The following is a 16,732-nucleotide window of genomic DNA, read 5'->3' as shown; positions in this document are numbered from 1 at the left end:
CACACACACACACACATATATATATATATATATACACAGTTATACAAATTTATCTTATAATTGTATTAATAGCACATCAAATATTTTGATGGCATGTTTTCCTCATCTGGTCATTGACCCACACACATTAAACCGTGCACCTTGTGCTCCGTTCATGTGAAGCTGTGTGAAGGTTTCCTCTGTGTTAGTTCTGCTCTGTATGTAGAGGGCTCTGGGTTTAGAGATCAGATTTACCGAAGTCATTAGAATGAGACGAATCTCTCCGCCCGTAGCGGCACGCGTGGCGACTTCGGTAAATCTGACCCATGTTTGTTGCTGCTGAGCTCCGTTTCCTGCAGTCACCCGATGACCGGCGAGAGGACTCAGATTTCTGCGCCGTACAGCACTTAACACCGTAAGAACACCGCAAGCCCTCGAAATACAGGCTCCAGGGAAGGTTTAAAATCAGTTCATTCACCGCGGATGCCAAACTGGACATGTTCATAAACGCACTTCATAATTCAGGAGCACAACTGGCAGAGACGCCCATCTCACCTCTATGTTGGTTAGTAGACATTCCCAACCCTTCTCATAACAAGACCTCACGAAAGAAAGAGCGTGACGATCAACCCTGACCTGAAAGACGTTTCACCAAGTAACTGTTTCCTGTGGTGTCACTGTTAATAGAAGCCACCCAAATGAATAATAGCTTGAGGGGGTGTGGTTAGAACACCTAGAGGTCATGATTGACAGGTCTGTGAGCACCTTACGGGTTCTCCATCTCCTCGCAATCTTTGGTAGAAAATAGGCTACGCGCCACACCTACATTCAAAACATGGGCCGGACAGATTTACAACAGTCATGCACCTTGTGACAAGATATACATCTGATTATTATTCTTTAGAAAGCCAAATATTATGTGCGGGTTTGCTCTACTGCGCCACACATTTGAGGTTATTTGCAGTAAATGAGATGCAGATGAATTCACAACTGAACACAGGAACGAGCAAAATAAAATAAATGATATGCTGCTTAAAAGCAATGAAACATCCATTAGACACATTTATGCAAATGATATAAATATTAGGTTTTGTGAGATGCACCCGACTAAAATCTAGTGCTAATAATAAAATGTAATAAAAACACTAATCAGCTGTGCGCATGCATTTACTGTAATGCAAAAAACACGCACATTCACACAAAGACAGGATGCTTCTTCAGCCGTTTAGACTGTGAATGTACTCGAACATTAAATGCTCTCGGTTACTCTATTACTCACCACTAACGCCAGAGGAGTTTCCTTGGAGAGCAGAGTAGAGGTCAGAGGTCAGACATGTACATACACACACACTACACAGCTAAGGCAGTTTCTCAAACGAAAGGCTGCATCCTTCAGAGCATTTGTAGACTGCATACGTCATAAAGAAGAACTTATTTTAGTTAAGAGTACATTTTTGTGACATGCTTACGCGAATGCTCAGTTAACAGAAATAAACCAGGCCAGATGACGTATCCAGCCCGCAAATGTGACCGCCTTTTGTATTTGAGAAATGGCCTAAATCTACTTGGTTAATGAGAAAGTTGATATCTACACACGTTGATGCTATAGACTCCACACCACTAGAGGGAGCTACTTACCGGCAGAACAAGCTGAGATTCCTTGAGCAGGCAAACAGCAGAAATGGAAGAACATGTGAGAAAAAGAAATAGATAGACAAACAGACAGAGACACAGGCAGACAGAAGGAGAGAGAGAGAGAGAGAAACAGAGAGAGAGACAGAGAGAGGGACAGAGAGAGACAGAGAGAGAGAGAGAGAGAGAGAGAGAGAGACAGACAGAGAGAGAGAGAGAGAGAGAGAGAGAGAGAGAGAGAGAGAGAGAGAGAGAGAGAGAGAGAGAGAGAGAGAGAGAGAGAGAGAGAGAGAGAGAGAGAGAGAGAGAGAGAGAGAGAGAGAGAGAGAGAGAGAGAGAGAGAGAGAGAGAGAGAGAGAGAGAGAGAGAGAGAGAGAGAGAGAGAGAGAGAGAGAGAGAGAGAGAGAGAGAGAGAGAGAGAGAGAGAGAGAGAGAGAGAGAGAGAGAGAGAGAGAGAGAGAGAGAGAGAGAGAGAGAGAGAGAGAGAGAGAGAGAGAGAGAGAGAGAGAGAGAGAGAGAGAGAGAGAGAGAGAGAGAAACAGAAAGAGAGAGAGAGACAGAGAAAGAGAGAGAGAGAGAGAGAGAGACAGAGAGAGAGAGAGAAAGAGATTTTCTGACCTCTATAGCATCTTTAAACTCATCGTCAGGTTCTGCTTCCTCTGCCTCTTCAACATTGCTGGGTGATAGATCCTGAACAAGAAGCACATTCACAGAATAAATCAATCTGGACTGGAAATAGAAAAATAGAGAAACTCTACAGGCCCCACTCGTCTAAAGTCCAGGTGAGTTAGCAGGTTTGTATGTGTCAGTCCTCTCACCTCCACACTGGTTGGAGTGGGTGTGCGTTCCAGCAGGTTTGACTGATCTGGGTCACATGGTTCAGTTTCCTCCGCAGGCTGGACCCGACTCGGGTGAACAAACTCCTTCAGCTCCAAAAGAACTAGAGGGAACAAGAGAAAGGAAGCTGTGTGAGAATGTCTAGCTTATTGAGACTGAAGGAAAATACTGAATCTGTATATATATTATTATCAGCATAAGGTCCGGTCCAAACTGAAGCAATAAATGCTGAAGAGACCTTCTGAGCAGCATGTGTCCAGCTCATTCACTGACCTCTGCAGAAGTTTCTGTTCCACAGAAAGAGGGCGCTGTTGAGCACAGACAGACTCAAGCCCACCGGAGCCGTGTACAGCAAACAAACCACGGTCAGGAGAGAGCCGTAAAACCTACACACAACAACACTTTCACCATCCTGAAAGCTAACTATCATTTCATCAGACATTTTCCTTCACCAAATTAAAAAAAACTGTACATAGTCCAAAACAACAACATGCAAATAATACCTTAATTTTATTTATAATACTACATTACAAATAAAGTTATTGTTAAGGTTAATGTTGCTGCACTGAATAAAAAGGTTCCCACGGTAAGCATGAAGCCAGGCTACGTGTTTTATATTTAAAAAAAGCCAAAATATTAAAATTGAGATATCTTACATTTATTTTTCCATCTTCCTTTTTAAGGCCCTATAAAGTTCAATAATAGACCTCACCTTATCAAAAAAAAATATATATATATATATAAATAAATAAATTATATATATATATATATATATATATATATATAAAAATAAATATATATATATATGAAAAATTACGCCAAAACAGAGGCACTTTGCTTACAGCTGATACTTTAAAATGTGAAGAACAAGTAATTTTTATACACCTTCTGACAAAATGACACCAGATTTATGCATTCTTATTACTGTAAAACCATAGTACATCCAATATGATCTCCTTTAAATAGCACTTCAATCATATTATTTAATGTTTTTGTGGACAGCTACTTAACACCAGATTATTTGATCAGAAACATCACAAAGTAACGTCCATGACGTGATACTCACACGGAGGAGGCGGCGTGGCTCTCCCAGTACAACACTTTATACACACACTCTGCGGACACACACGCCTGGGCCAGCAGCTCATCTATTCGTTTCAGCCTGTAACACACGCAAGCCTTCATCTTCATCACCACCATCATCATCATCATCGGCGCCGACGTCTTCTTCACTCTCAAAGTCACTCACATGCCCTTGACCTCCAGCATGGCCTCCTGTTTGCTCATGTGGACCGTCTGCAGATCTCGCCGCTGCACCGCATAGTGCTTCTTCTTCTGAACCGCCACCTCGCTGCTCGCGCACTGGCAACGGTTGCCGAGGTAGCCCAGCACGGCCGGAGCAGAGACGGCCAGCAGCAGCAGAGAGAGCCACGCACCTGAGGACGTTTAACGCTCGGTTACTGCGTCAGAACATACGCACAGCGTCATCTACACGCGCCTCACCTTCGCTCAGCGTGAGGAAGAGGATGTTGAGCAGGACGCAGCTCAGCAGGGAGCAGAGCGGCATCCTCCACCTGAAAACACAAAGAGACACCTGAGCGGAAAACAAAGCCACGCGAAAGCCATCCTTCGATGAAAGTCAACGGTGACCGGTCACAAACTTTTTATCGAAATAGCTCCAGAACAAAGAAATTCATACAGGCCTGGAACTACTTGAGGGTGAGCAGATGACGTCGAAATGTTCATTTTCGATGAAAACCACTCCCGAGGAATAGTGTAGCCGGGGGACATTTACAGCGATAGCCAAAAACACATTCAATAGTTCATGCCAATAAAGTTTATGCCAAAAAAAATGATAAGGAAATATGAAATAAAGCTATTTTGTAAACTTCCTACCGTACATAAATTAAAAATAGTATCTCTGCCAAATATTGTCCAATCTACCTAACAAACCAAACATCTGGAGGCTTATTTATTAAGTTAACCCTTATGACTGTTTTTGTCAGGTATATGGTATAAAATGAATTGCAATCAATGACTTAACCATAGATTTCCTACACTAACCGTGGGTTAACCGTGGTATTCGTACAACTGTGTTTCTACAAACGGTCGTCAACAAAAAAAGGTTTCTGTAATTGCTTGTGAGTATTTGTAGCACATTTCTGTTGTGAGTATTTGCCCGAGTGCGGCCGAACTGATGAAAATGTTTCTTTCTCTCACCCAAGCAGGGACCGCAGCACCTCCAGCGAGTCGGTGACCGGCTCCAGGAAGATGGCCATCCGCTTAAAGGAGATCACCATGTTCAGCAGGTCAAAGGTCAGCGCTCTGGGGCTGCCCGGGTCAGAGCTGCTGTCTACGGAGGACACGTCTTTAGCGGGCAGCTGGGTCAGTTCGGCCCGGTCACCGCTCGCCTGTGTGAGGTCCTGAGGAGAGGAGACTGCGCACTGCATGCTGGGAAATCGAAGATGAACATAGCGAGGATCCAAAAAACAATGTCAAATCCAGCAGACTTATATATAATAAAAATATAGAGAGAAATGAGTCAATTCAACGGATGTCAGACAGATTTGATACACATGCACGATTACTATTTTACACTAAAAATACATTCATTTCTTAATTATGGAACTGTACAAAAGAATATGGATTTAGCAACATTTAACACTGACATATAAACATCAACCAGAAGAAAACACAGACAATAACATACCTTTTAATCCTTAAAACAACGTCTTCTGTCGCTACAGAGTCATTAAGAAGTTTTTGATGTGCGTTTAGATCGCTAAATAATAGATTAATCAACTTAAAACTACATAAAAAATGCTGTATTGTCGCTTGTCTGTCAACTCTGCTTCCGCGATGCACAGGCTGACGTGTGGATGTCAGAGCGCGCTGATGAGCGAGTGCCAGGAAGAGCAGAAGAGCGCCGATCACATCGATAGCGCAGGGAATCCTTTCTGACAATCCTTCGGCGTTTGACAGTTTACACTTTCTCAACTCTGTTGAACTTAAAACGTCCCTTTTCTTGGTTAATGAAAGTGATTTTCACTAAACAAAGAGATATTTTGCTGATTGGTTTTTTTATTATTAATTATTATTTGACCGTGTTCACTATGAACTGAAATAACGCCATTTTTGTCACGTGGTCAGTAGTTAATTCATAAGATATCTTAAATGTATTCAGACAGTTTTACTATAAAGTGCCCGTTTGACTTAATGAGCCTAATTTACACATAAAGCAATAAAAGTTATTAAGTATTCATTGTGCCTTTGATATAACTGAGATCTAACCTGCTTAAACATGATACAGATACTCTCTGAGAACAAAGAGACAATATCATTATAAACCCATACACTACACAAATTAACACAAATTAATATGGGTTTGAACTTTAAACATAATCACTGGCTTTTCATACAGCGCTTTCATGAAGAAAGAAAGGCATATATATATGCAGAGATCCAAAGAGATTCAGGAACCAATGAGAAAGAAGGTAACTGAAATCTATCAGTCTGCATGCAAAAGGTAATAAAGCCATTTCTAAAGCTTTGGGACTCCAGCGAACCACAGTGAGAGCCATTCTCCACAATTAGTGAAAACATGGAACAGTGGTGAACCTTCCCAGGAGCGACCGGCCGAACAAAAAAAGTCCCCAGGAGCACAGCGAGGACTCATCCAACCGACGAGGCAAAAGTTGAACTTTCTGGAAGGTGTGTATGGGTTGAATGCAGAGCACACATTCCAAGTATGGGTCACCGTACCTGGCCACAAGCCACTTCACTTTCACTACAAAGAAAGCTTTATTTAGTCTTATTGTGATCAGAGAAGTCTTGCTCCTTTCTGTCTTCAGCTGGTGGTGTTCAAATCCCAGTAATACTGACACTGTAAACTCCTGTAAATCACACACATCGGTTCTGCTGATTCTGTGGGGTTCGATGTGTCTGTTCTGATCCAGATTCACCATAATTTAATACCAGTCAGACTCAGTACTAAATAAAACACACACGGTAAGCATTATGAAGCATTACTGCTGACGCACGTCTGTAGTGCAGAGTTTAAATGACATTATTATGTGATACTGTATATGAATCGTTAAAACGTACTGCATCGTCTCCAGTTTATACTGTGGATCATCTATTAAAGCAGAGAGCAGCTTCACACTTGATTCTCCTATATAATTCACAGACAGATCCAGTTCTCTCAGATGTGAGGGGTTTGATCTCAGAGCTGAACTCAGAGCAGAACAACCTTCATCTGTGACTCTACAACACCTCAACCTGCAGAACAACAACACACTTTCAGTTTAGCAGAAAAAACACAGATTATTCTTTTTGAAGATTAGATTAGAGATGAAACATCTCACCAAAATTATCTGAAATATTATGTAAATTAGCTTGTAAAAGTATTATAAACATAATGTATGCTATTTGTGAAAGAAATACAAGCATTTATTTTATGATCAGAAATTTTTGTTTTTTAAATGTTTTAAACGTGATGTTCATTTAAATTTATAAGCATTAGTTTATTAGCAAAAGCATTAAAAGGTTTAGTTCACTTGTGCATTTTTGTCAATGCGTTGCTGATGATATGCTGTGAAGAAAACGTTTGTCAGTAAATTGCACTGGTAAGAGCAAAACAGACCATTAATTTGCATATAATTTTATATTTAAAATTAAATATATTTTTAACTGAGCTTTTTTTACTAAATGTGCGCGAAAATTACTGATATGAAAATAATGATGAGAATAATTCATAGAGGTTTTTTTTGTTGGATTGGCTTTGCATTTCATGATGGTCAAGGATCAAAATCACTGACTGCTGTAGATTTTTTTAGCTAGTGCCTCATTTGCATATTATTCTTGTTGAGCTCATACTGCGTTAAAAATGTAAAACATAAATTAAATAATTGGTGACTGGATATTTTGTGAAAATTTAGAATGATAGACAAATGAACACACTGAAGAAACACATTTTCCCCCATCCTGTTTTGCTCGTATTTACCAAGAGTGCCACAATTTGAGCAGGATATCACATTCAGAAACTCAGATTTACATTTTCATGTTGAGATAAATGTGTGATCTTACGTCAGTTTCTCAAGTTTACAGTGAGGATCCTTCAGTCCTTCAGAGAGCAGCTTCACACCTGTATCTCTTAGTTTATTCTCAGTCAGATCCAGTTCTCTCAGATGTGAGGAGTTTGATCTCAGAGCTGAACTCAGAGCAGAACAACCTTCATCTGTGATGCCACAACCAATCAACCTGCAGAACAACAACACACACTTCAGTCTCTCAGTTTAGCAGAAATAAACTACACAAACACAGACTATAATTATGATTATGATGATTAAATGCTAATTCTGTGTGTGTTTGATCCCAGGAAGTATTATCATTATTTTGTCCCACATCTAAAGGGCCGCTTACACAACACAAACTAAAATAAATTATGTATTTTGGTTGTTTATTTACAGAACAATGGCATTTTGGGACCTGAAAACACAAACTTGTCATAACAGGTTTGAAATATTTTGGAAACAGTTCACTTGTGATCTCTCTAAACTATAAAAATGTGAATTTGTGAAAACGGTGACATATACCTTTAAGAAATATTACTTAAAAACATTTTAAACAGCTTGAAGAGAGACTGCGCACTTACAAAAATAAAAATATCAAAAAAGAGATAAAATAATATTAAGCAATTTACTGAATAAAAACAAGAAAATGTTTTGGTCACCAATAAATGTTCTGTTCTCCAATAAATAAATAAATAAATTCAATTAGATTGGCTTTGCATTTCACGATTAACCAAAATCACTGACTGCTGTAGATTTTTTTAGTTAGTGTCTCATTTGTATATTATTGTTGTTGTACTTATATTTACAGTGCGCTATGAAAAATGCTAATACAATTATGGGTTACTAAATATTTTGTGAAAATTCTAAATGAAAATATTGAACAATAAAAACATTTTGTTCGCACATATTAACTGCATTCAGAAATCATCAAACGTACATGTTGAGATTAATGTATGATCTTACGTCAGTTTCTCTAGTTTACAGTGAGGATCCTTCAGTCCTTTAGAGATCGGCTTCACACCTGCATTTCCTAGAATATTCTCAGTCAGATCCAGTTCTCTTAGATGTGAGGAGTTTGATCTCAGAGCTGAACTCAGAGCAGCACAACCTTCATCTGTGACTCTACAACACCTCAACCTGCAGAACAACAACACACTTTTCAATCTCTCAGTTTAGCAGAAAAAACAACACATACACAGACTATGAATATAACGATTAAATATACATTTAAAAAAAAAGGAAAAAAGTACTTTTTTAATACTTGAGTAAAATATAAAGTTGTACTTTTTTACTCTTACCCACGTATGTTTCTGGCCAGATACTTGTACATTTAATTGAGTAATATTTTTACTGAGTATCTTTACTTTCACTTTAAGTACTTTTTGTTCATGATATAGAAAAAGTGGAGAAAAAGTTAATCTGTAAAACTGCACTAGTAAGAGCAAAACAGACCATTTATCCTTTTGGTCGCTCATTAGAAATATTCACAAAATATTTATTTAAATATTTGCATTCAGAAATGATCAAATTTACATTTTCATGCTGAGATTAATGCATGATCTTACGTCAGTTTCTCTAGTTTACAGTGAGGATCCTTCAGTCCTTTAGAGAGCAGCTTCACACCTGTATCTCTTAGTTTATTCTCAGTCAGATCCAGTTCTCTCAGATGTGAGGAGTTTGATCTCAGAGTTGAACTCAGAGCAGAACAACCTTCATCTGTGATGCCACAACCAATCAACCTGCAGAACCACAGAAAAACATAAACACAGACTATGATTATGATTATAATAATGATTAAATGGTAAATTTGTGTGTGTTTAATCTCAGGAGGTATTATTACCATTTTAACACAGTAAAACCCATTAAAACACGAAACATAATAAAACACATACATTTTGACCATGTAGTTATCTGTTTTTGCAAATAAACTCTTTATATATATATATATATATATATATATATATATATATATATATATATATATATATATATATATATATATATATAAAATTAACTCTCAAGTCATGATCTCTTAAATCGTGTGATTTCTCATATTAAGATGGCTCCTAGCTCTGTTGTTAGCTTGCCATTAAAAACGTTCAACATGTAACCAAAATAATCTCCTTGTTTTTATTCAGTAAATTGCTCAATATGCTTTAATCACGTCCATGATTTTTTCATGCGTTTGAGAGTGTGCAGACTTACTTTTAAGCAGACCTTCTGCTGTAAAATCACAGGGCTGCTTTAATTAACATAAACATAACTCAGAGATTAATCTCTGAATGAGGTCAGGTCAAATGATAATAAATCACAATCTTTACTTGATCACCTTTTCTCTTGGCTCATCGAACTACCTCACAGCAGCCAAACCATGCTTATTGGTAAAAAAGTCAAGGGTCAAGGGTCCAACTAAAGCAAACACTGACCACCGTAAGGTTTTCTCCTTCATTGATTGTTCGTTGCCATCAAGTGTCTTCAATAACAGGGGCCCTGATAACACAAGCTTTTGAACACAATGCTTTTATCATCTCCACGTATACAACAAAAATGTGTGTGTATTTGATTAATTATATTTAATTATCCTTTTTCGTAAGGGCAAACAATACATTTTTAGCTAAATTTCATAATCCAATGCAGAGACGTTGTTGTCTAGGTCAGCTCAGTTTCAATAGGATCTTTGTATCCAAAACACGACGATTGATAAAAATGAACTTTCCCCAACTAAGCAAGCCAAAGGCGACAGTGGCAGGGAATCAGAACTCAAAATGGAGAAAAAAAACCTGAAACCAGGCTCAGTTGGGTGCCAGCTCTCTTCTGCCCAGACAAAACCAGCACTTAATTTACAGTTCAATTTCAAACACAGCCATGTTAGATACTTATGTAAAGGACTTATTGTGACTGTGTGAGAGAGAGAGACACATTTCACATAAACTCCAAAGGGAGCGTCTGAAGTGTGATTGCATCACAGCGTGATTTACCCGACTTAAAATGCGCACTATGAAGACTGCATTGCAAGACCGATTGCATCACATTGCACTTGAAAGAGACATCAAATGCACCTTCCCTTTCTCAGGAAAATTAAGTGTACAAGATATGTCCACAAATATTTGAGCCAAACTTGAGCCCTTTAGTATTCTGTATGCATGTCCTGCTGTTCATACTTTCTACTGTTGCACCAATTTCTACATATGTTTAAATATGTTGTACATATTTTCATATATTGCACCACTGTCTAAATATTTTTTTCATAAGTGTTTCAATTGTCTCTAGCCTTAGGACTATTCTATAGAAAATTTGCTTGCTGGGATAGGACTTAAAATTACAAAGTAAGCCAGTTAATAGACAATTTTTTGCTGATATTCAAGGTTTATTTGCTCTGCCTTTTGGATTGTCCGGAGGAGAGAAGACCACAGGATAGCAGCGAGAGACAATAAATTAGTTATTAAGTCTCTATTCATTCTCATTTTTATGACACATTGTCCATGTAGCAACCTAATTTTTGTAGTTTGTGTGATGTAACTTAAAAACTAAATTGTAAGTGCATTATGTACAATGTACAGTACATTATTTATTTTTGTAATGTAATTTATTTGTAAATGAGCCTCAGTGCTTTCTGCACATTTTGTATTTTTTGTTATGCATCTTCATACATGTAAATAAAAGGGATGTTACGTACTTTGGTTATTTTATTAATGCAGCTTGCAAAACATTCTTCTATATGTTTATTTTCTGTCCTGCTATTTTTTTGACACATTAAAACATTGTTCTATACATTATTTCCATAGCATCATTGAAGACAATGCAGTGGATAATGAACAATCAAAACATTTTCTCACAGCTTTTTTTGCTCATAGTTAGCAAAACTGCGACAATTTGAGGACGACACTGCATTCAGAAATGATCAAATGTGCATTTTCATGTTGAGATTAATGTATGATCTTACGTCAGTTTCTCCAGTTTACAGTGAGGATCCTTCAGTCCTTTAGAGAGCAGCTTCACACCTGCATTTCCTAGAATATTCTCAGACAGATCCAGTTCTCTCAGATGTGAGGAGTTTGATCTCAGAGCTGAACTCAGAGCAGCACAACCTTCATCTGTGATGTTACAATTAAAAAATCTGCAGAACAGCAACACACTCTTCAGTCTCTCAGTTTAGCTGTGAATTACATACTAGATCTAAATGTTAAAAGTAAATGCTTAAGATCGATAGCAATATTATGTGATAATATTGCATAAGATATTTATTTATTGAATGTTTTTTTTTTTGACTGGGAAGTGTACATAGCCTAGTATGTATATTTTATTTTTGTGCAAAATATCACCTCTAGTCTAGTATGTACAAGTGTACTACAACCTTTGGAATATGAAAAAAAACTGAATGTTTTCGGTTATCTCCCAAGGTGAATTACAATTTTTAATGAAAATATTTGTGTAATGCACAGACAGTAAGGGAGATATTGGCAAAAAATATACTAATATATAATCGGTCTGCCGAGTAGGCATTCACTACAGGCCTGTAAACATTAATTTGAATGGATTATTGGACTGTGATAAATTTGCAAATTTATCAGCCTGGGTGGAAATGCAGAGAAGCCCTGCCTTTTCAAGCCCTGTCTACATATATAAAATGTGTATAATGTGTTTAAATTAATACTACCATTCACAACAAAAAAAAATAAAAACACTGCTCTACAACACACACATCTGAAGATTAAATTCAGTGCTACTTACTCTGCTGATCTGGAGACTTCAACGACAGGCAAGAGCTTCAAAAGAAGTTCATCGGGTGTCATTTGGTTTTGGTTTTGCCTTCTGCTTATGTATTTACTCAAATCAAATGTCTCCAATTGCTCTGAGGTTAACAAAACCAAAACAACAGCTGACCACTGTGACGAGGACAGTCTGGTGCTTGACAGACCTCCAGATCTGAGATACTCCTGTACTTCATTCACCAGAGAATGATCGCCCAGATCTTTTAAACAGTGAAACAGATTGATGGATTTCTCTGGTGAGGGATTCATTCTTATTCTAGTTTTAATGTAGTCAATTGTTTTCTCTTCACTGTATGGGATGTTTTCAGTGTGCCTTAGAAGATCTTTCAATGGTGACTGATTGGACTCCAGCGAGAGGCCCAGAAGAAATCGGAGGAAAAGGTCCAGATGTCCATTCTTACTCTGTAAAGCCTTGTCCACGGCTCTCTGATGCAGGTTGGATATTGTGTGGCACGTGAACTCATGTGCATGTTTTGAGCTGAGGTTTTCATTGAACGCATCTCTCTTGTCCAGCAGAAATGAAAGCAGCACATATAAAGCTGCGAGATGCTCCTGAAGGCTCAGATGAACAAAGCAGAAGACTCTCCCCTGATACCAGCCCAACTCCTCTCTGAAGATCTCAGTACACAATCCCGAGTAAACCGATGCTTCAGTCTCATCAATGCCACACTCTCTCAGGTCTTCCTCGTAGAAGGTCAGATTTCCTTTCACAAGCTGCTGGAAAGCCAGTTTCCCCAGTTTGACAATCATGTCTTCATCCTTCGCTTTGCTCTCATAGTCCTTTCCATGTTTGATGTTGGTCTGAAGGATCAGGAAGTGTGTATACATCTGGGTGAGAGTCTTGGGAATCTCTCCACTCTCTGCTGGACCCATCATCTTCTCTAAAACAGTGGCTGAGATCCAGCAGAAGACTGGGATGTGGCACATGATGAAGAGGCTCCTGAAGGACTTCAGGTGTGAGATGATCCTCTCGGCCAGATTCTGATCGCTGATCCTCTTTCTGAAGTACTCCTCCTTCTGCGGATCATTGAAGCCTCGTACCTCTGTCACTCGCTGGACGCGCTCAGAGGGGACAAGATCAGCTGCTGCTGGTCTGGAGGTGATCCAGATGAGAGCAGAGGGAAGCAGATTCCCCAAAATCAAGTTCGTCAGCAGCACATCCACTGATGTCTCTTTGGTCAAGTCCTGTAGAGTCTCATTGCTGTCAAAGTTTAAGGGAAGACGACACTCGTCCAGACCATCAAAGATGAACAGCATTTTATATTCGTCACCGGATATTTTCATTTCTTTTGTTTCAGGGAAGAAGACATGCAGAAGATCTGAAAGACTGAGTGTTTTGTCCTTCATTAAGTTGATTTCTCTGAAAGGAAGTGAAAATATGAGCTGGACGTACTGATTCTCTTTCCCTTCGGCCCAGTCCAGGATAAACTTCTGCACAGAGACTGTTTTTCCAATGCCAGCGATTCCCTTTGTCAGCACAGTTCTGGTGTCTTTGTCTTGTCCAGGTAAAGGTCTGAAGATGTCACTGCATTTGATGGCTGTGTCCTCGGCTTCTCTTCTGGATCGTGTCTCAACTCTCTTGTCTCTCACCTCATGCTCATTATTGGTCTCTCCTCTCTCACTCTCTGTGATGTAGAGCTCTGTGTAGATCTCATTTAGCGGTGTTGTTTTTCCCTGCGTCGCTGGTCCCTCGCACAGACACTCAAACTTGTTCAGCAGATTTGATCTGAATGTCTTGAGGGGTTCTGCAAGTTGAGAGTCATGGCTACAAGATAAACAAATTTTGTTCGATATTAGCATGGCAATGGATATGACAAAGTTAATGTGTTTGGGCATGACTGAATTAGGGATGTGCAACAGCGATCGAGCACTTGAATACTGCTGTGACAGTGATGATCGATTATTAATGATTAGGCTATAGCAGCAACTTGGGCAGAACCTTGAGCATCTGATTGTTTAGCTCGGAAAACAGCATTGATTCAAAGTTTAGACGTCAAAAGAGAGCGATGCATGGCTTCAATGTCTGGGATAGCTACATACATATCTGCTTAATCTCATATGAGAGGGTTGAAATGAAAAAAACTCTATTCAGCTGTGCAAAATTATTAGGCAGGTTTTCTTTTGCAGATAAAATCAGCTAAAAAACAGAGACTGAACCCAGACTAAAAGTCTACATCAAATAGCGACTCTCTGAATGTCAATACCATGACTTTTGCATAATTTTTGACAATATAAAAGGGACTGCAAAGCGTTCTGCAAAAACTCCTTTGTTGCAATAAGACTGCATTTTTTTTTCATTTTCAATAGTAGCCTATGTGTTCTATTGTAGTTCTGTGGCTAAAACTAACACCAAAATGTTTGTCTAGTCATTAACAAGACACACCCTTTGAAGTTGTGATAGAAAACTGTTATTAAAAATACGTTTTTCTAAATTTGAGTTTCAGATTCAACATTTTGCCAACTTTGTCTTAATTGCTGGATTTCAATAGCATGTCTTATAGATCTATGACTAAACCAAATATAAAGTGATAACGATGATTAGCAGCTGTATTTAGTTGGGTCTTTATCAATTACTTTCACTGATCAAAGCATTCCTCACTTTGATTGACAGCGTTGATGTAGCCGTCAGGAATTCAAGTGCAAGTCCGGAAAATCCTTCCATATGTGCCTTCAGAGGATCCTTTGCAGATATAGTAATAGTTAATAGCTACCATTGACTGTCACTGGCTACATCTGATACCGGCCAAATGTGCATGGATAGCATTAGCTCTCAATGGCGGTGAACTATTCCTTTAACTGTGAAAAATAATCAGACTGGGAGTCATTGCCCATTTTTCAGCTCTTCGTGTACTTTGTAGACGGTCCCTAACTCTCCGTCGTCGTGGTAAGCGACAGCCCGTCTTTCACAGAGCGTTAATGCGTTGCTAGAAGTCGAGAGAGAGATTAAAATAAATAAACTGCGATATGTGTTATGTTGCGCGTTCTGCTACTTTCCGAATAAGGCCGTTTTTATACAGTTATACGCAACCATTAGGGATCTTTTTTATCTAACATCGAACGTCCAGCCAACTTCTTATACCGGTCCTTCACCGGCCTTCTGGACGCAAATACGTCTACTTTAAACCATTAAAACTGTGTACAAATAACAGTAGCGATATATTAATTCTTCTCTTACGATGTGGTTTCTTAACTGTAGGCCTGTGACACTCACCTCCGAGGATCCATCGGGAAAATGGCAGCGAAGGGACTTTTGTATTAGTGTTGAGATGCTTCTGCTTCATAACGCAGGCAGGTTTTACTTTCACTTTGCAATCCTGCCACCTACTGAACTAGAGAGAGCATGACGGATACAAAAGAGAGCAAAACACAGTCCTGACTCTCTTTCCTACTGTCTAAAAAGTGTGTGAAGATTCAGAAATATTCATTCTTCTGTACTTCCTTCTTGTTCATATGCTACGCAATTTAGTAATAATAATAATTGTAATCATTCTTAAATAAATGATTAAGAGCCAATACAAAGACTACAATGTATTATCACTACATATCTTCCTCCTTTACTTAGTGTTATGTTAATATCTGTGGTGCATTTGAATTTTTCATGGTCATTTGATCCTTATTTCCCTCAATCCCAAAATGTACCAGTACCAATAAAAATTATATATTTATTCTTTGCTGGTGATTTCTGAACATGCTTTATAGAATAGGAATATCATATCATTACCACTAATAAACTTGTTTAAATGAAATTGATGTTTAATTATATATATATATATATATATATATATATATATATATATATATATATATATATATATATATATATATATATTAATTTTTTTATTCCATTTTTATTGGTTCTACTGTGCTTTCAATTACTGTTCTTTAATGTTTTTTGCTAATAAGGTTTGCCTTTCATCAACTTCCAAAAAAGTAATAAATGCTATTTGCGAAAATGTATGATTTTTGGTCTAAAAAATTCTTCTATTTTGAGATTAAATATCAAACCATGGCTCTATCTAGTAAATGTTACACTGCAGTACTCCTAGGGCACGTTTCCTAAAGCAAGTTTACCAAAAAAGCCAACCTCATTTCAGTTAGTCTGACTTTTGAACCATTAACGCTAACAATACATCAGGCCAACTAAAATAAAATAGGCTTATTTGGTAAACAGGCCCTTATTTAGGAAACAGGCCCCTGTGGCCCTGTACTAGTTTACGCCAAAAGAGAGAAAAAAACTCATTTTGAAACCTTTCACCAAATTACATCGGTAGTATAAAGGACCGACACATTTCATGGCATTATTATATGAAATGAATCAATAATTCCAGTTTATGTTTTAAAGCAGAGAGAAGCAGAGAGCCCAAAGAAAGGGGCTTTGGCATGTTGTTAAGATTACAACTGCAAATAATTATTAATATCTGCATGAATACTTGCAATAAC

At 38.2% G+C, this 16,732-nt stretch overlaps 2 protein-coding genes across 15 annotated transcripts in view; both read right to left on the bottom strand.

The window, feature by feature from the left end:
- zfyve27 (zinc finger, FYVE domain containing 27) overlaps positions 1 to 5,321 on the bottom strand; it is a 7,219-nt gene extending 1,898 nt beyond the window's left edge. The window contains exons 1-11 of one of the 7 annotated variants that reach the window (XM_043238068.1): positions 5,159 to 5,321; positions 4,669 to 4,899; positions 3,952 to 4,022; positions 3,698 to 3,884; positions 3,515 to 3,610; positions 2,722 to 2,834; positions 2,430 to 2,551; positions 2,230 to 2,301; positions 1,618 to 1,638; positions 1,259 to 1,279; positions 745 to 801 (exon numbers count right to left, since the gene is read on the bottom strand). In XM_043238068.1, coding sequence (XP_043094003.1) covers positions 745 to 801; positions 1,259 to 1,279; positions 1,618 to 1,638; positions 2,230 to 2,301; positions 2,430 to 2,551; positions 2,722 to 2,834; positions 3,515 to 3,610; positions 3,698 to 3,884; positions 3,952 to 4,022; positions 4,669 to 4,898 — 990 coding nt within the window. In that variant the 5' untranslated portion in view covers position 4,899; positions 5,159 to 5,321. The remainder of the gene's footprint in view (positions 1 to 744; positions 802 to 1,258; positions 1,280 to 1,617; positions 1,639 to 2,229; positions 2,302 to 2,429; positions 2,552 to 2,721; positions 2,835 to 3,514; positions 3,611 to 3,697; positions 3,885 to 3,951; positions 4,023 to 4,668; positions 4,900 to 5,158) is intronic. The other 6 variants (XM_043238069.1, XM_043238071.1, XM_043238072.1 and 3 more) reach the window with 6 other exon arrangements.
- Positions 5,322 to 5,578: 257 nt separating this feature from the next.
- On the bottom strand, positions 5,579 to 15,928 carry LOC122343654 (NACHT, LRR and PYD domains-containing protein 3-like). Of its 8 annotated transcripts, XM_043238061.1 has the most exons (8): positions 15,504 to 15,928; positions 12,252 to 14,057; positions 11,464 to 11,637; positions 9,086 to 9,259; positions 8,484 to 8,657; positions 7,534 to 7,707; positions 6,553 to 6,726; positions 5,579 to 6,438 (listed from the first exon to the last, which is right to left on the bottom strand). In XM_043238061.1, the coding sequence occupies exons 1-8, from the start codon at positions 15,515 to 15,517 to the stop codon at positions 6,417 to 6,419; spliced, it is 2,712 nt and encodes a 903-aa protein (XP_043093996.1). In that variant the 5' UTR covers positions 15,518 to 15,928; the 3' UTR covers positions 5,579 to 6,416. The 8 variants fall into 8 exon arrangements, with proteins under 8 accessions (XP_043093996.1, XP_043093995.1, XP_043093998.1 ...); XM_043238060.1 differs by having other exon boundaries at positions 5,579 to 6,726; XM_043238063.1 differs by lacking the exon at positions 7,534 to 7,707 and having other exon boundaries at positions 5,579 to 6,726.
- Between the last annotated feature and the right edge of the window lie 804 nt (positions 15,929 to 16,732).

This window comes from Puntigrus tetrazona, chromosome 1 (assembly GCF_018831695.1).
Source record: "Puntigrus tetrazona isolate hp1 chromosome 1, ASM1883169v1, whole genome shotgun sequence".
NCBI lineage: Eukaryota > Metazoa > Chordata > Actinopteri > Cypriniformes > Cyprinidae > Puntigrus > Puntigrus tetrazona.
The sequence above is the reverse complement of the archived record's forward strand: the minus strand, read 5'-3'. Positions and strand labels throughout refer to the sequence as shown.

Excerpts from the sequence above, each read along its gene's own strand:
- LOC122343654 (XM_043238060.1), bottom strand. Across the intron at positions 11,638-12,251 it reads GAAGTCTCCAGATCAGCAGA|ATTTTTTAATTGTAACATCA; the intron begins GTAAGTAGCACT and ends GCTGTTCTGCAG. Across the intron at positions 9,260-11,463 it reads TGTAAACTGGAGAAACTGAC|GTTGATTGGTTGTGGCATCA; the intron begins GTAAGATCATAC and ends GTGGTTCTGCAG.